Below are 19,691 nucleotides of genomic sequence, written 5' to 3'. Positions count from 1 at the left end.
AGTAGGGCGCCGGCCCCATATGCCGAGGGTGGCGGGTTCAAACCCGGCCCCGGCCAAACTGCAACAAAAAAATAGCCGGGCGTTGTGGCGGGCGCCTGTAGTCCCAGCTACTCGGGAGGCTGAGGCAAGAGAATCGCGTAAGCCCGAGAGTTAGAGGTTGCTGTGAGCCGTGTGACGCCACGGCACTCTACCGGAGGGCGGTACAGTGAGACTCTGTCTCTACAAAAAAAAAAAAAAAATGAGCAAGTGTATTTAGTAAATATTAAGCATGTTTTGATTACTGATAAAAATCTACATAAGTGAGAGTGCTAATTCTATGATGGTCAACTCTCTTGGATATTTTTATTTTATTAAAATCCTCCATCTACTTCCTAAAGAGAAAATGGATACCCACTTCTTTTTAACAAAAGCTTATAATGGGTGGGATGTTCAAGAAGACATGTTTGCTCCCCGCACACAGGCTGTGGACTGTTGGTAATAAGACAAATCAGACATATGGGAAAGTCTTAAGTTAAAATACAGGAATTCCTCTGTGAAGTTCAAAGCAGATACTAATAAATTCCACTGTAAGAGTCCAGCAGGTGAAGTGAAGAGGAAAGGGTAGTGAGAGGAAAGCATCATAAGTGACGTGAGTCTTCCAAGACAAAGTGTCTGGAGGGCTTTACAAAAGCACTTGAAATAGTGGAAGATAATGTCATGAAATAAATGAAGGCCATGGTCTGAGTATTTTAAGTAACTCCTTAAAATCTAGCATCAGTGGAAGTTTAAGCTATGCATTCTCAACAGAGCCATTATCACCCTCAAGAGAGCAAAAATTGGTTCTTAGGGGGACAAAACATCTTAGATATTAATAAAAATTCAACCCACCTGGCGATAGCTTATTCCTCAGTATTTGACTTCTCTTCTCCTCATAAAAATAAATTGAATTTTATTTTAGTGACTTAATTATTTGTTTTAAATTTAAATGAAAAATTTCTTTGTATTGGGGCCTTTTTGAGAAACACTGTGCTAAGTTAAACATATAGGTTGTCCTGAAAGAAAGGTGTACATTGCGGGCAAAGAGTTGGCCCAGATGTTCTTCAGAAGTTATTTTGTAATCAGCATTTAAGTCTTTTGCGATATGGATTATAGGATGAAATTAAAATGATGGTTTTAAGAAGTCCTTTGGAAGGGATGGAGACAGAAAGAAAATAAGATAAACTTAGTATGGTGAAAGTGGCAATGTAAATAATATACATTATCCATGAGGAAAGCATTAACAGGTTGCATTATACTGAAGGAAAAAAGTTACTGAATATTTTTTTTTCAAGCAAAGTCTAGTCGAAGGGCAAGAACATTGTGCTTTCATTAAAAATGGAATGACAGCAAGAAAAAGCAATTTCAAGGATGAGAGAAAGCATTTGAGTGATTGTTTCAGAGATTATAGGGACATTAAGTTATCCAGGTTGAAATGTCAGGTAAGCAGTAGAGGAGTGGGATGACATTTGAGTGAGACATCAGGACTGGAGATAGGAAGGATCCCCTCAAAGAGGGAACAATTAAAATTGGTGGTTATTAGAAAATCTGTCGTATATTGAGAAAAGTAAAAAATTAGATGTTATAATTTAGGTACTGATCAAAGATTGAAAAAAATAGAAGAAAGAGGGACTAAAACGGGGGATTTCAATAAAATATGAAGAATTGAAAGAGTATTGAGGAGTCAAACCAAACGTGAGCTCTGAGTATATAGAAAAGAGTAAAGGAAATTAGAACTGAGGCAAATTCAGGATGTAAAAGGAACAGGGATCAGTCACTTTCATATTCCCCAACTGAGATCCTGCCTTGCACTCTTAGTCCTTTCCTGACATCTGAATCCTCCCTCTGGAAGAGAAATGCCCTTCAAATGAGTCCATTTCTCAAAGTCATTCCTTTTAACTTTCTTGCTTTGGTGGATCTCTGGTTGTGTCTGTCCTCATTATATTTCCAAATACTCTTACTGAGATTCTCTCTAAATCTGCAATTAAAGTCTTTAAGATATGTATAATCTTTACGGTTGTCAAAATTTTCTTTCTTTTTTTTTAATTAAATCATAGCTGTGTACATTAATGTGATCATGGGGCACCATACACGTAGTTCATAGACCGTTTGACACATTTTCATCACACTAGTTAACATAGCTTCCTGGGATTTTCTTAGTTATTTTGCTAAGACATTTACATTCCTGCAAGCTGTTTTTCAATATGTGTAGGCATTAAGCTCACCATAGAACTTTTCAATACTGTGTACAAACCCCACCATTTTGAAACAAGGAGTTGACTTTCCTAGGCCTCACCAAATCAACTGAGAGTTAGTAGAGCTCAAAAGCAAGTTAGTTACTGAAAAGGAAAATTGAATGAATGATGATCTATTCAGCAGAGAGTGAATATTTTCCTTTTATTCTCTTGTACTTAGATCTTGATCCTTTCCCACCTGAGGAACGTCCTGAAGTCAGAGTAAAAGAAGGGAAAGGAATGGTGCTTCTCTGTGACCCTCCCTACCATTTTCCAGGTAAACTTAGTTCCACTATGACTGTAAGTACTTGTCAAGTAAAATGGGCAAATTTTCATTTTCCTAGTAATAAATACTACATTATTAATTACCATGTGAGCCTAATAATCATAGCTTATTATTAATTAAATGAGACAATATTTGCATAGCCTTATAATATACCACTCACCGGTGGTTAAAGAGGCTTCCAACATTAGCTCATTAATCAGTAACGACGTCTAATCTTTCAGTTTATAAACATACATCAGGTTATGTCCTCCTTACATTTCCTACTACACAGGGAAATTATGATAGATTTCCTGGAAATTATTCCTGAAATTAAAAAGAACCAAGGAATGATGTATGATGAATCATTTTCTTAACAATTCAATGTCTACAAAATTCTGTGAACTATAACCAAACACTAAAAAGGGACATAATAAATTATTAATTTCTTTAGGAGCACCAATCTGTAAGAATAATCATCCACTCCAAAAAATGAACTATGTAAGTGTCCTCTGTCATGATAGTCAACACTTTGAGTATGTGCTTTTTGTCATTTGATGTGGCTAATAGAAAAACTGAGAAAGTGCTAATTAAGAGATGAATGCATCATCTGCTTCCACCATTTTAACTTGTTTTATCAACTATCTCCTTGAAATAATATATGAATATCACTTTTCAGAAATAAAAATATGTTTTGTATTCTTATAGTTCTAATATTAGGTCATAAATTCAACTTTAAACATCTCCATAGAAACATATGCTATAAAAATGGTTTGGGGTATAACATTGCATCAATCTGATATATGTATGTGTATATAAACACGTGCATATTTTGCACAAAATTATACACATATATTCCATGCAAAATTATGTATTTTTACATTTATTTATGGTTCTGGTTATTTATATATAAAATGTTGGTCATTTTCTCTGTAATAAGAGTAAGAAGATTACTTGATAAATATAGGAGGAACATATAAAATTCAAAATGTTGTAACAGCCTTTCAATTAGAGAAGTCTTTTCCTTAAAGAACTGCTGAAACTAAGGGAAAAAAACTCTCTCATTTTCATAGCCTTTCCCACAAATAATCACAAATAATCAATGCCTACATTTCACCATATGCAATACCACGTGGACTTCATTCTATCACTCATCTCATTGACTCAGCAAATCTCTTGTGAGCATGTGTTCTACATCAGGCACTAGTTATGCTGCAGAAATACCTCAGTGGCACAAAACAGGCAAAGCTACCGACCCTCAAAGACCTTCTAATGGGACAGACAGACAATAAATAAGGTACATTTCTAAAAGACATATAATATGTTAGATATTTACAAATAAGTGCTAGGGAGAAAAGCCAGTGCAGGAGAGGGGGAAAGGTAAGTGTTGAGGGGAGGGTTGAACTTTTATGAACAGCGTCTCAGGGAACTTTGAATACAGACCTGAAGGAAATGTACTAACAGAACTAGTGACGGAGAGAAGGACATGCCAGGCAGATGGGGCAGAAGAGCAAAGGCCTGAGGTAGGACTGTGGAAACCCGTGGAAGCCAGGATGGCTGCCGTAGAGTGAATGAAGTTGACAGCAGCAAGAAATGAAATAGAGAGCTACGAGGGCTGTATTGTGGAGACCTTATAACTTATAACAGTCACTTTGGTTTGTACTTTGAATGGGATTTGTTGCGGAGGAGTCATGTGACAGGACTCAAGGTTGTGAAAAAATGACCCTGACTATAGTTTTAAGAAAAGACGTAGAGAGGGTAAAGGTGGAATCAGGAGGTCAGTTAGGAGGTAGTTCAAAAATTAAGGCGGCAAATGATGGACCAGAGTTGTAGCAGTGGAAGTGGGGAGACAAACCTGGATATAATGCAGATGAATGAAAATATATTATATTCTGTACAGGAGTATAGATATATTTTGGTTAAATTCTAGATGTATTTTGAAGGAGAGGCCAAGATGACATGCTGGCTGACTTTAGGAGAAGACTAAGAGAAATAGAGAAGTCCAGGTGGCCTCAAAGATTTTGTCACGTTCTCCTGGAAGGATGAAGTCGCCATTACTTCAGCTGAAGGAGAAGCTGGGGAAATGTTAAATGTGAATTGTCTGTTAAACTTGCGAATGGAAATCCTATCGGCAGTCCCGTGTGTGTGTGGAGCTCAAGGGTGGTGTCTGAGCTGGGAATATCAATTTGTGATTCATCATCATATAGATTATTTTCAAGGCCATAGGCCTGCCTGTGGTTACTTATGAATAAGAACAGTTAGGAGGGAGGAAGAAAGGGTCCAAGGGACACATTGCTTCAAGATTAAGTCCTGCTTCCTATCTCTGTGGTATCTCAAACCATAGAGAATTTCATGGAACAAAACAAGGTTCAGAGAAGCTTACATTCGTTAAGCTGAAAGAGTCATCTACGTCTTCATCCCAACAAAGACACGCATATTTACTTGGGAAAAACAAATCATAAGTTGATTTTACATGAGTCCAAGAAACATCATTAATCACAATAATCTGGACAGCCCATCTACTTCTGTTAGTTTACCTTATTAGGAGCTGTGTATTATCTGTGTACATGAGACAAGCCGCCTTCAACCAATATAAGAACAGATATTTTCTTCAAAACTGTAATGGAGGGGTGTGTGTGTGTGTGTACTATTTTCCTATTTCTGTGCCATTTCTCTCCTTCCTTCTTAATACAGTTACATTAAGGTTTTATGCTTTACAGCTTAGAGAGGGTCACTGGCTTGAGAATGTGAAGGAATCTTTTTTGGCCTCTCAATTGCTAAGAACCTTATGTTGAAAGCAATTGTTTATAGTCTTCAAGCCCTATTACTCTAGCTGGTGATCTGGATTTCAGCCCTTACTATGTTGAGTACACTTAGGCAAGTCTACATTTTTAATTTCCTTATTTAAAATTTTGGGGCGGTGCCTGTAGCTCAAAGGAGTAGGGTGCCGGCCCCATATGCCGGAGGTGGCAGGTTCAAACCCAGCCCCAGCCAAAAAACTGCCAAAAAAAAAAAAAGAAAGAAAAAAAATATTGTCACCTACTTCATAGACATGTTACAGCCTTTGAATTTAACAATATTTGAAAATAGTGAAATAGATATGTTATTTCAATGGATTAATATTAAAGTAAATAAAATATATCTTAGTATATTCAGTATTTTGGATCCACAATTAGTATTTAGTATATCTTACTACTATAAAGATTCTTGACTCAGTATTACAGAGATGTGACCTCTGTCATTTACACACAGGGAAAATATCCAGAAGGAAACATATTAGATTGTTTTATATTTTTCTTGGGATTTAGCTCCCCTACAGTTCCTCACAAGGAGGATAACTCTGATCTAAACTACTTTACTCATCAAGAGCAATCACACATGCATTTCAGACAAATGTTTCCTCAACTTTATAATAACATTTGATATACAACTGCTTTCCTGATGCTTACATAGCCCAGATTAGATGCTCAACAAATATCTGAGGAGGAAAAGAGCAGAATGGTAAGTTTGCACTTTAGATCGAGTGTAAGAGATTAAATTTCATGAAAAGGTAAATTCACTTGTTTAGGTTTTGTTTTATTATATAGGGATAAATAGTTAAAAATATGTAAGACTTTAGACTCAAAAATGAAAACATAATGCTTCATTTTTGGCTAATTTTTTGTTACTATAACCATCAAAAATTCAATTACTGCATCTCCCAAAATATAAATCATGTCTCTGTATATTGCAAGAAAGAGAATGGAGGAAAAAAGTAATCCATCATTTGAAGCATGGAAAATATTCGTAAAATACGAAATGCCAAATTATATTCACCTGTAAGAATTTAAAAATGGGTAAGAAAGGAGGGGTATACTTAAGAAAAATAAATCCTGGGGTATTAAATGTGATTGTGAATGAATCACAATAGACTCAAAAGGTCAGTGTAAGGACAGACAGGAATGGGAGAGAAGGGTAAGGGATACATGAGCTCACATAAAACTTGGCATAAATTTCCTTCTAAGCATGTTTAATATGTAGTTTACTGAGTTGAAGCACCGATCAGGAACTGTGGTGACTTTCTGTTGAAGCCAATTTTTTAAAAATGAACATCATCTGAAAGGTTTGCAATTTATTCAGTTTATTTCTCCAGGGCACACTAAAGTACTTCAAGTGCATTTTAAGGTGAAAGACACATTATTTAGCAAGTTTTGATACGTAAAACAATGAAACTGGCAAAATGCACTGTAGTTGGCTAAAACAAATTTCTACTGTAATTTGTATGGTCCAGACTCTCTTGGGGCAAAGGGAAGAAGTCTTAAGTATCTATTCATGAAAGCAACATTTCTTACTCATGTGCTGGCACTTACTCTTCCTGAAAAATTAATTTTGTGTTAATTTATTATTTAATCTAGTCTACAGTGTGGGGGAGAAAACCAGATGATGGCTGATTTTGTCATCTCCATGGGCCTAGGAAAGACACAGGAAGAAAATGATCTGTCGAGTCCTTGAGGGAGCTGGGTCAGGTCTTTACTCCTGGTGGCCAAATGAAATCTCATTCTCAAGTCAGGGAGGCAGGGCAACCATCACTTCCGTTGTGGCACAGCTTGTTGTGGTGATGTTAGGATGGGGGAAGGAGGTTAGAACATCAGTTCTGCTTCCCAATTGCTGTATGAGCTTAGACAAATAATTTAGCCTCACTAGCCAGGCTCTGGCTACCCTATTTAAATCACCCTTGTGATTCTTTTATTTTTTTCTTTTTTTTTTTTATTAAATCATAACTGTATACATTGATATGATCATGGGGCATCATACACTCGCTTCATAGACCATTTGACACATTTTCATCACAATGGTTAACATAGCCTTCCTGGCATTATCTCAGTTACTGTGCCAAAACATTTACATTCTACATTTACCAAGTTTCGGAAATACCCCTGTAAGATGCACCACAGGTATGATCCCACCAATCCCCCTCCCTCTACCCACCACCCCCCTCCCTCCCCTCCCTTTCCCACTTCCCCCTATTGTTAGGTTGTAAATGGCTTATAGCTTTCATGTGAGAGCCCCAAATTAGTTTCATAGTAGGGCTGAGTACATTGGGTACTTTTTCTTCCATTCTTGAGATACTTTACTAAGCAGAATATGTTCCAGCTCCATCCATGTAAACATGAAAGAGGTAAAGTCTCCATCTTTCTTTAAGGCTGCATAATATTCCATGGTGTACATATACCACAATTTATTAATCCATTCGTGGATTGATGGGCACTTGGGCTTTTTCCATGACTTAGCAATTATGAATTGGGCTGCAATAAACATTCTGGTACAAATATCTTTGTTATGTTGTGATTTTTGGTCTTCTGGGTATATGCCCAGCAGAGGGATTACAGGATTGAATGGCAGATCTATTTTTAGATCTCTGAGTGTTCTCCATATATCTTTCCAAAAGGAATGTATTAATTTGCATTCCCACTAGCAGTGCAGAAGTGTTCCCTTTTCTCCACATCCACGCCAACATCTCTGGTCTTGAGATTTTGTGATATAGGCTAGTCTCACTGGAGTTAGATGATATCTCAAAGTAGTTTTGATTTGCATTTCTCTAATGATTAAAGATGATGAGCATTTTTTCATATGTCTGAAGGCTGTGCGCCTGTCTTCTTCAGAGAAGTTTCTCTTCAAATCCCTTGCCCAGCCTGCAATGGGATCCCTTGTTTTTTTCTTGCTGATGCGTTTGAGTTCTCTGTGGATTCTGCTTATTAAACCTTTGTCAGAGATATACCCTGCAAATATCTTCTCCCATTCTGAGGGCTGTTTGTTTGCTTTACTTACTGTGTTCTTGGCTGTGCAGAAGCTTTTTAATTTGATCAAGTCCCAGTAGTGTATTTTTGAAGCTGCTTCAATTGCCCGGGGGGGTCCTCCTCATAAAATACTCGCCCAGACCAATTTCTTCAAGGGTTTTCCCTGCACTCTCCTCTAGTATTTTTATAGTTTCATGTCTTAAGTTTAAATCTTTAATCCAGTGAGAGTCTATCTTAGTTAATGGTGAAAGGTGTGGGTCCAATTTCAGTCTTCTGCAGGTTGCCAGCCAGTTCACCCAGCACCATTTGTTAAATAGGGAATCTTTTCCCCACTGAATGTTTTTAATTGGCTTTTCAAAGATCAAATAACGGTAATTAGCTGGATTCATCTCTTGGTTCTCTATTCTGTTCCAGATATCTACTTCTCTGTTTTTGTGCCAATACCATGCTGTTTTGATCACTATTGATTTGTAGTAAAGTCTGAGGTCTGGTAGTGTGATTCCTCCTGTTTTGTTTTTATTTCTGAGTAATGTCTTTGCTATTCGAGGTTTTTTTCTGATTCCATATAAAACGAAGTATTGTTTTTTCAAGATCTTTAAAATATGACAGTGGAGCTTTAATAGGGAGTGCATTGAAATTATATATTGCTTTGGGTAGTATGGACATTTTAATAATGTTGATTCTTCCCAGCCATGAGCATGGTATGTTTTTCCATTTGTTAACATTTTTAGCTATTTCTTTTCTTAGAGTTTCATAGTTCTCTTTATAGAGATCTTTCACGTCTTTTGTTAGGTAAATTCCCAAATATTTCATCTTCTTTGGCACTACTGTGAATGGGATAGAGTCCTTAACTGCTTTTTCAACTTGACTGTTGTTGGTGTATATAGAGGCTACCGATTTATGGATGTTGATTTTGTAACCTGAGACGCTGCTGTATTCCTTGATCACTTCTAGGAGTTGTGTAGTAGAGTCCCTAGTGTTTTCCAGATACACAATCACATCATCTGGGAAGAGTGAAAGTTTGATCTCTTCTGACCCTATATGGATACCCTGATCGCATTTTCTTCCCTAATTGCGGTGGCTAAAACTTCCATTACAATGTTGAAAAGCAATGGAAACAATGGGCAGCCTTGTCTGGTTCCTGATCTGAGTGGAAATGAATCCAATTTAACTCCATTCAATATGATATTGGCTGTGGGTTTGCTGTAGACGGCCTCTATCAGTTTAAGAAAAGTCCCTTCTAGACCAATTTTCTTGAGTGTTCTGATCATAAAGGGATGCTGGATATTATCAAAAGCTTTTTCTGCATCGATTGAGAGAATCATATGGTCTTTGTTTTTTAATTTGTTTATGTGCAAATTACATTTATAGATTTACGTATATTGAACCAGCCTTGAGACCCTGGGATAAAACCAACTTGGTCATGATATATAATTTGTTTGATGTGTTGCTGGATTCTGTTTGTTAGGATCTTGTTGAATATTTTTGCATCTATATTCATTAGTGATATCGGTCTATAATTTTCTTTTCCTGTTGGGTCTTTTCCTGGTTTGGGGATCAGGGTGATGTTTGCTTCATAGAACGTGTTGGGTAGTCTTCCTTCTTTTTCTACCTTTTGGAACAGGTTGAGTAATATAGGTACTAATTCCTCTTTAAAGGTTTGGTAGAATTCTGATGTGAAACCATCTGGTCCCGGGCTTTTCTTTTTAGGGAGGTTTTGTATAGTTGATGTTATTTCAGAACTTGATATGGGTCTGTTCGACATTTCCACTTGATTCTGGCTAAGTCTTGGAAGGTGGAGTGCTTCCAAGTATGGGTCAATTTCCCTCAGATTTTCATATTTCTGAGAATACAGTTTCTTGTAATATTCATTAAGGATTTTTTGGATTTCTGACGAGTCTGTTGTTATTTCGTCTTTGTTGTTTCTGATTGATGATGTTAGAGATTTTACTCTTTTTTTTCTGATTAGGTTGGCCAGAGGTTTATCTATTTTATTGACCTTTTCAAAAAACCAGCTTTTTGATTTATTGATCTGTTGTATTATTCTTTTGTTTTCAATTTCATTTAATTCTGCTCTAATTTTGGTTATTTCTTTTCTTCTACTGGGTTTGGGGTTGGAATGTTCTTCCTTTTCCAGTTGCTTGAGATGTCCCATTAAGTTGTTAACTTCCTCTCTTTCCGTTCTCTTGAGGAAGGCTTGCAGTGCTATAAATTTCCCTCCTAGAACTGCCTTTGCGGTGTCCCAGAGGTTCTGATAGTTTGTGTCTTCATTGTCGTTTTGTTCCAAAAAATTGGCCATTTCTTTCTTAATCTCATCTCTGACCCAGCTATCATTCAGCATAAGGTTATTTAACTTCCATGTTTTTGTATGAGTATGCAGATTCCTGTTGTTACTCAATTCAAGTTTTATTCCATGATGGTCTGAGAAGATGCAAAGAAAAATTTCTGTTCCTTTAAATTTACTGAGGTTAGACTTGTGACCTAAAATGTGGTCAATTTTGGAGTAAGTTCCATGGGCTGATGAGAAGTATGTGTATTCAGTTTTGTTGGGATGAAATGTTCTGTAGATGTCTGCTAAATCTAAATATTGGATGGTTAGGTTTAAATCTAAGATTTCTTTGCTCAGCTTCTTGTTGGAGGATCGATCCAACACTGCCAAAGGAGTGTTGAAATCTCTGACGACTATGGAGCTGGAGGAAATCAAGTCACTCATGTCTGTTAGAGTTTCTCTTATAAATTGAGGTGCATTCTGGTTGGGTGCATAGATATTAATAATTGAGATCTCATCATATTGAGTATTACCCTTAACAAATATGCAGTGACCATTCTTGTCCTTCCTTACTTTTGATGGTTTAAAGCCTACTGTATCTGCAAATAAAATTGCAACACCTGCTTTTTTCTGATTACCATTTGCCTGAAATATGGATGACCATTCTTTCACCCTGAGTCTGTATTAGTCTTTTAAGTTAAGATGTGACTCTTGTATGCAACAGATATCTGGCTTGAGTTTTTGTATCCAGTCAGCTAACCTATGCCTCTTTAGAGGACAGTTTAAGCCGTTCACATTAATGGAGAGTATTGATAAGTCTGGTGGAATTTTGGGTATCGAGTTTTTCAAAGGTCCAGTGGACATTTTTAATCCTTTCGCCAGTGTGGAAGTTGGAGTTTGATCCGAAGTTTCTGAGTTTACTTTTGTGGTATAGGATTGGGTTGGTCATTGTGGAGGATAGGTCTGAGAATATCCTGAAGAGCTGGTTTACTTATGGCAAATTTTTTCAACATATGAATGTCATTGAAGTATTTAATTTCTCCATCATAAATGAAACTCAGTTTAGCTGGATACAAGATCTGGGGTTGAAAGTTATTGTGCTTTAGGAGATTAAAAGTCGGTGACCACCCTCTTCTGGCTTGAAAATTTTCAGCAGAGAGATCTGCAGTTATTCTAATATTCTTTCCTTTGTACGTAATGGTTTTCTTTCGCCGGGCTGCTTTGAGAATCTTCTCTTTCATATTAACTTTAGTGAAGCTAATTATCATATGCCTGGGGGATGACTTATTGGGGTTGAATCATGCTGGGGTTCTGAAGCTGTCTGCTATCTGAATTTTAGATTCTCTAGGCATGTCTGGAAAATTTTCTTTCATAATTTCATGCAGAAGGGCCTCTGTGCCCATTGAGGCCACTTCATCATTCTCCGAAATCCCAATTATTCGTATATTGATTTTCTTCAAATTATCCCAGAGTTCTCTGAGTGAATGATCCATTTTTGCTCTCCATTTCTCTTCCTCTTTGAGAGGTTGGGAGCGTTCGAAGACTTTATCTTCAATGTCAGAAATCCTTTCTTCTGCTTGCTCCATTCTGTTTCTGAGGGATTCTACTGTATTTTTCATATCTTTGAGGGCTGTAAATTCTTGCTTCAGTGTGTCTAAGTCTTTGGTGGTTTTGTCTTTAAATTCATTACATTCTTGAGACAACTTTTGAATTTCTCCTCGAATTCCTAATTCCATTTTATTAATCTTGTGTGCAATCCAAATTCTGAATTCGATTTCTGACATCTCAGCCAGTTGTTTATGAATGGGATCTTCAATTACATCTGCCGTATCTTTTCTTGGGGGGGTTGATCTATTCTGGTTATTCATGTTACCAGAGTTTTTCCGCTGATTCCGCCCCATGGTTATTTTACGCCCTTTGATTTTTCCCCTGGGGCTTTATCGAGGGCCCGTACAGTGTTGTGGCCTGAGAAACTGGGGCCCTGTCTTGTGTGGTGGGGCGAAGTGGTTCTGTCTTGTTTTCAGCTGGTTTCTGTTCGATCCTATTGTAACATTTACTCTGGCTTGAAGTCTCAGCTGTGTGGAAAAACCAGCAATTAAGTCACCCCGCCCGCCCACCTCTGGCACCAATTTGAAAAGGAAAAGGAAAATCAAACCTTTCTACAACCGCATACCCAGGGCACCACCTGAAAAGTCCTCAGTCTATTAGTTCAGTTCAAAAGGTCCAAATCGATTGTCTCAATCGGCACCTGTCTTGGGTGCCGAGACCTCTCGGTTCAAGAGGTCTCTGGGAGCTGGATCGCAGGGGTCTGGTGACTCCTCTGATATGGCTTACTCCAGTGCTGCGTGGAGTCAGGAGCCACCTAGCAAATAGATCAGTCTGGGAAGGTTGATGTCTCCTTCCCCACTTTGCCCCTCTGAAGGACCCAGTCACTGGTATCTCTGCAGATGGCTAACCCAGTTGCCTGTAGTGAACAGACACTCCAGGGGTTTGCATCTGCCTGAATTGCAAGGAAGTCTGCCAGGCCCCTGCAGTCTGCTGCTATCTAGCAGGAGGAGGTAGGGCCTGGCATCTTTGAGTGCTTGATGCAGGTGGTGGGAGGGAGGTGTTCACTCAGGCTTAGCCCCATCCCTGATTGATGTTGCTAACAGAACAGAACAGAACAGACAACTTTGCGGGGTTCTGTCTCTGTTTCTGCTAAAATCGCCTACAGAAGATGGGCTGTTCTGAGTTCAAACGTCTTTGCTGCTGGAGGTTTGTGTCCGATTACCTCTCTGAGTCGGCCCTGCCCTAGAAGCTTCCCGGGTTTGTGAGCAGCGTCAGGCAAATCCTGTGCTCACTGGTGGCCTCCTCTGGTTGCCCAGGGAGACAGGGGGTGTGGCTTCAGGATATCCAGAAGTGAGCTGTTTTGCTTTTGTTTGTGTCCTTGTGATCACAGCTTGCCTCAGCAGTGTTGATGTGCATTTTTCAAACTTCTCTCTTGGTGCGGCTCAAATTCACCAGGATACTTACTAAATTCCTGTCCCTAACTCTCCTTCTGGACGGGAGCCTCTGTGGAAAGCTGGCTTCAGTCCGCCATCTTGTCTCTCCCCCCTCAGCAAAGATATTTTAAAGGGAAACATCATTTTGTGACCTGGACTTGTGCCTTGCCTTGGGTTTCGTCTTGTGTATTTGTTGAAAGACTGCTTGGGAGTCATTCATCAAAGCAGAAAGGAGAGATGTAAATAAAAAAAAGAAAAAAAAAACTATAGGAAAAGCAGTAAATTAAGAAGAAAGTTTAGTTTGGGGCTTAACTAGCTAGTGTGTTTAGCCAAAAGAATTTCTTGTGGTTAAAATTTACCATATGACACATTTCCTAGGAAAACCACTAACGTTTTTTCCCTGTTTATGTGATTTCCTTTTTTTTAATGTGACCACAACATATTGTGCAAGCTCATTTATGAGTCTATACTTTAAAGTAGGTGTTCACAAAAAAGAGAGAGAGAGAAAGCCACAGTACAATAAGTCATCTGGATTTTGTTTATAAAATGCAGTAAGGCAGAACTATCACGGGCTTTGGAATTACTACACTGGGTTCAAGATCCCAATTCTACTTAATTGTCCTAAAGTTCTAAGGAAGTTATGTAACTTCTTCAAGTTTCACTTAAGCCCCCAAGGATATAGAAGTAAGAATATTAATAGTTCATGATATAATAGATATAGATAAATTTGTGATTGCATAGTGTGATGCATATATTAATGGAAAATATGGTAGCTATTAGAAAATTTGCACTAATTTTGTCTTAGACTTCTTCCACCATTTTCTCTACAATAATCTCTATTAGGTCATGTGATAGCTGGTTACTAGATAAATAATACTTAGTAAGCAATTATTTTCTTCTAGATGATCTTAGCTACCGCTGGCTTCTAAATGAATTTCCTGTGTTTATCACGATGGATAAACGAAGATTTGTGTCTCAGACGAATGGCAATCTCTACATTGCAAATGTTGAGTCTTCTGACAAAGGCAATTATTCCTGCTTTGTTTCCAGCCCTTCTATTACAAAGAGTGTGTTCAGCAAATTTATCCCACTGATTCCAATGCCTGAGCGTAAGTATTTTATTTGTTATGCCAGTTTTCACAAGGTTGTCTGTTTATGGTATGCTTATAACAATGAGAAGAAACTTCCAGTTGGGAGACTAGTTGGCTTTTTAGGAAGAACATTAAAGAGGGTATGCACATGGAGGGGGGCCAAAGGCTTGGACCAGAGCTTTTGAGGTTGAAAACACTCATCTGATTATATTGCTGTAACAAGGCTGAGTGTTCAGTGTAGTTGCCTCCACCCCAGGAAATACACAGGTGTCTGATTCATTGGTCAAGGACTCGTATGTTGGTTACAATGGGAACCCCTGGCACCTGCTTTTTGTCTCAGGGCCAGTCTGACCTCTTAGTGTGTTCACCAAGAGACTTAGTGATTAGATCAAAACAAACAACAGTGGTGGCAGAATTAGAAAAAAAAATTCAAGTTGATGATTTTGATTTTTAAGGAGCTATGTAATTAGCAGAGGGTGCCGCCACAATAGCACCATGTTGGCTGGATACTGATATAACGGCGGGCCTTCTCCGGGCTCCACTGGACGACTACCCTTTCTGAAATGCACTGCTGCTTCCGAGAAGCATATCACAATATATTGCTTACTTTCCGTTATTTCTATCCCAGTCAGTCCTACTGCTGTGTGAGTTCCAGCTTCTGAGGGGAGATCGCCTTCAAATTGACAGACTTAGGTTTGGTCCTGCCTCTGCCCCTAAGTACGATGGGAGAATGGGGAACATGCCCTGGTACCACTGAGATTACATTTTCACTTCTCTCTGCAGGCAACATCCATGTAGTTGGTATTCAATGAATATTGTTGACTTTCTGGCTCACTTTTCTCCCTTCAGTCTCAGGAGATACTCTCACCTCCTACTTCACAAAGTGAAAAGGTGCCATCATGTAAAAATTCCCCTGATTTTCTTTCCTTCTCTCCCCTTGAAATATACTTGCATTTCAGCACTTCTATTTATTGTCTCAGGGTGGGGGTGGGGTGGGGAATACAGTAGTTCTCCTCCTGCTAAGCTCATCCCTCCAGTTGGTCTGGTTCACAGCCAATTTGATTTAATTGGACACTTTGCTACTTTGCTTATTTTCTTTCTTTTCTGAATCTTCAAATTCTATCCCACCTTGGTATATTCTTTTATACTCAATACAAGCAATCCCAAACAATCGCAACACTCCTACTTGTTAAATGTGAAAAAAAAATTTTGTTCAGGCCTTATTCTGTTTGAATGTTGACGAGGTTCTTCTCGTGAACTTTCCCTTCTTTACCTAATTTCCTTGACTCCTCATCTTCTGCCTGCCTCTCTGACAAATTCCATATGGTGTTTTAACCAGATACTATTCTTTCTTATATTTATCTCCAGTGTTTTCCTAGATATTCCCAGCAACTTATACATTTTCAACAGTAACCTCATGACAATTACTTCAGATTTACATATCCAAAACTTTTTTGTGTGTGTTTAGACCTTAATTCTACCTACTTGTCCCCCAAAAGGCTCTCAAGGCTGTTAAGCTCAAAGTGTTCCAGACACACCTGTTATCTGTCTCCCCACAAGACCTCCCCCTCGTCTGGTGTTCTTCAGGTAATTTAGTAACACTATTTTACTTTTATTAACTCAAGGTAGCATTTTTTTTTTTTTTTATCATCAACTCTTTTCTTTCCCTGAAATTCAGGACAGCTAATCAATTGGGTCTTAATTAGTCTATAACCACCTAGGAAGTTTTAGGGGACGTGGGGGACCCAGAGATACTGATTTGTCAGCCTTGGTATGTGCCCCAGGAATCTGCAAGTTTAACAAGCATCCTGGATGATTCTGATGAATTGGGTCTTTGATCTACACCTTGAGAAATGTTGATCCAAGAAGCAGGCCTGTTGATTTTTCTTCAGAAATACAGCCTGAATCTGTTGTTTCCTTTCTGGTTTCACTGTGGCTGTATCCTAGCATTAGCTCTCACCTGTTGTGACTGAATTAATGAAACAGCCACCTTTAGATCTCTGTCATCTATAATTTTCCTCTCCATGTTCCATCCTTTAAAATTGCCAACAAGGTCTTCTACTTAATCCGAAGGTAAGATCTGTATTATCTCTTACCAAGTCCCACTGCTAGTTGCCCACTGGGAAAATTAGTCTAAAAATATTTAATACCATGTTTTAAGTCCTTTTAGATTGCGGGTTCAAGTTCACCTTCAACTATGTATACTTTAATATCATTTGATTTCCTAGATCTTTTTGATTCTTTGCATGCTCCTGAACTTTGTCATAAAGTGCTAATTTCTCAACCTGCATGGGTCTAGTTCAAATGCCGACTTTGCCTGGGATTCATACCACACTTCCATACTTTAAAGTGTCGTCCTTGGCTGTTACCATTTCAGACTACTTATTTTGCCTTAGCTTGGGTATCAAATTATTGTTTATCTATTTGTCTTTTTAGCATTATATAGTATAAAGTACTCACTCATGTTATGATCTTAAGGCATTTCACCTTTCTAAGCTTGTTTTTTTCTGCTGTAGGACTGAGGAATTTATACATCTTTCAAGACTAATATGCTAAATAAATGAAATAAAGTATTTTGATGAACTTAATGTTGTTTGAATAAATGATTTATTTCTTTCCATCTCTCCTTCCCTCTTTTCAATTTGTTTCCTTTTTGCCTTCAAATCCATGGGCGCTTCTTTCTTCTTTTCTTGCTTTGACCCCTTCTTTTCTTTTCTTTTCTTTTTTATTTGAGACAGAGCCTCAAGCAGTCGCCCTGGGTAGAGTGCTGTGGCATCACAGCTCACAGCAAGGTCCAACTTCTGGGCTTAAGAGATTCTCTTGCCTTGGCCTCCCAAGTAGCTGGGACTACAGGTGCCCTTCTCCCTCATCTCCTTTCATCTTTTTCTATCTTCCTGAGCCCCATTCAGTGCCAATCAAAATGTTTACACGTAGTTGATGCTCTCTAAAGACTTCTTGATTTTTTTTTTTTTTGGTGAATTGAGTCAGGTTGGTTACCCATACCCTGTCAGCATGAGCTGATACTATTGAAATGCATGGTGAAGTTACACTGTACACATGTCTAAACACTGTGTATAAGGAAATCACTCTATACACTGTGACATGACCAGCTTCTACCCTGAGAAAAGCATTCCATAGGGAACCAGTTTTAATCCTGTAGATACCATGATATTAAAATGAACACTGTTGTGCTTAATAATCCGTGGATATCTGTGCTTCTCTTAATATTAGGAACGACAAAACCATATCCTGCTGATATCGTAGTTCAGTTCAAGGACATATATGCATTGATGGGTCAAAATGTGACTTTAGAGTGTTTTGCGCTTGGAAAGTGAGTATATTTAAACTTTTCATCAACATATATAGAAATACATTAATTTTGTACCATTTTAGAAAATAAATGCTGTGACTATTTAGCTGTAAACATAATTTTCCTTCAAGAGTGTGGAGCTTTAGCACTTTATCTTCTGTTTAAAGTCCTGTTCCTGATATCCGATGGCGGAAGGTTCTAGAACCAATGCCAAGCACTGCTGAGATTAGCACCTCTGGGGCCGTCCTCAAGATCTTCAATATTCAGCTGGAAGATGAAGGCTTATACGAATGTGAGGCTGAGAACATTAGAGGAAAGGATAGACATCAGGCAAGAATCTATGTTCAAGGTTGGTATTTTATTTTAATTTTATATAAATTTAATCAATCTCTTATTTGGAGCCATTTCCATACTTGAAAAGCAACTATATAAGGATTAATAATTTTAAAAGCAGTGATGCATATGGCATCATGCAGAAGAATGAAATATTTACCTTATGCCTAATTAAGTTACAACTATGAATTATAGAAGTTATGAACTTATTCCTTTGGTATTACAGTTAAGAGTGATGAATTTATGGTAGTGGTCTTGCTAATTAACATAGCTGTTCACTCCCTCTGTTAGGCCCCTTTTTCAATGCCTTTTTATTTATAGAAAAACATATGTCTTATGATTTACTTTAAGCCAGTACTTTGCAAACTTTAATGGTGCATAGCAATAACCTGGAAGGCTTGTTAAGACACATATTGCTGGGCCCCCCTCAGAGTTTTTGATTCAGAAGTTCTGGTAGGGGATCATAAATTTGTACTTGTGACAAGTTCCAAGGAGATGCCAATACTGTTAGTCCTGGAAGCACACTGTGAAAACAACTGATCAAGAGTCATTTTTCTTTGACAAAATTATCTTGGCACAATGTTTTGATTTTCACACATTAAATTCATATCTGGGAAGACAGAATTTTTTCAGGTTACACCAGAAACTTTTCAGGCTGAAATCATCTCTGTAACATTCTATAACAGGAACCTTGCAGGTCACAACTGAGTAAACATCTAGGGCTTCTGTAAGATGATTGATTTTTAACTCTGGCTACTGCCTCCCTTTGCCTTAGTAGTAAAATTCGAGACATTCAACCATGCTCTCTAAATGTATTGTCACCATCACCAACTTTTCTTCTGTCATAAGTGCACTTCAATTTAAGTTTCATCTCTCTCTTTCTTTTGGGGGTCATCCATGTTGCTGAAGCTGACAGTCGATTCTCAGTTATATCTTGTCTGATCTAACAGCCATAGAGGTCCCGGTTGATCCCTCCCCCTTCCACGATCCACTTTCTGCAATGGGTGTCTAGAACCCACACTTTATTAGTCTCATGGGCACCCCTCTAATTCTCCTTTTGTCTTCTAACTCCATGCCTTTCTAGTCTTGGAGCGGTCAGGGTTTGGTCTTTAATCCCATCATGATCATGGCTTCAGATGTATGCTGTACCCTGAAAGCTCTAACCCAGACTATTTCGTCTGAACGTCAGACTTCTATATCTAAGGCTCCAGTAACATTAACTTGATACAATGAGAAGTAAGCGGAGTGGCCTCTTGAGAGGAAGAAAATTCTGACTAAGATCCCCTAAATTTTTGAAATAAAGCTACCACATTCTATCAGGTTTCTAGAACTTATACATCTGTTTTTATTCAATACATTAAGAAATCTACACCACAGGTTCTCAGCAGAGTAGAATTCTGACTTGTCTACCATCCAGTG

The 19,691-nt window shown here is 38.1% G+C and overlaps 1 protein-coding gene across 5 annotated transcripts in view; it reads left to right on the top strand.

The window, feature by feature from the left end:
• CNTN1 (contactin 1) overlaps positions 1–19,691 on the top strand; it is a 388,261-nt gene that overhangs the window by 232,537 nt on the left and 136,033 nt on the right. For all 5 annotated transcript variants that reach the window (XR_008373377.1, XM_053556863.1, XM_053556866.1 and 2 more), the window contains exons 6-9: positions 2,431–2,526; positions 14,441–14,647; positions 17,861–17,960; positions 18,107–18,288. Coding sequence is in view for 4 of the 5 variants with exons in the window: in XM_053556863.1 (XP_053412838.1) it covers positions 2,431–2,526; positions 14,441–14,647; positions 17,861–17,960; positions 18,107–18,288 (585 nt within the window). In the remaining variant the exon portion in view is untranslated. The remainder of the gene's footprint in view (positions 1–2,430; positions 2,527–14,440; positions 14,648–17,860; positions 17,961–18,106; positions 18,289–19,691) is intronic.

The sequence above is a fragment of the Nycticebus coucang genome, chromosome 12 (genome assembly GCF_027406575.1).
Source record: "Nycticebus coucang isolate mNycCou1 chromosome 12, mNycCou1.pri, whole genome shotgun sequence".
Classification (NCBI taxonomy): Eukaryota; Metazoa; Chordata; class Mammalia; order Primates; family Lorisidae; genus Nycticebus; species Nycticebus coucang.
Note: the sequence above shows the minus strand (reverse complement) of the source record. Positions and strands in the feature narration are given on the sequence as shown.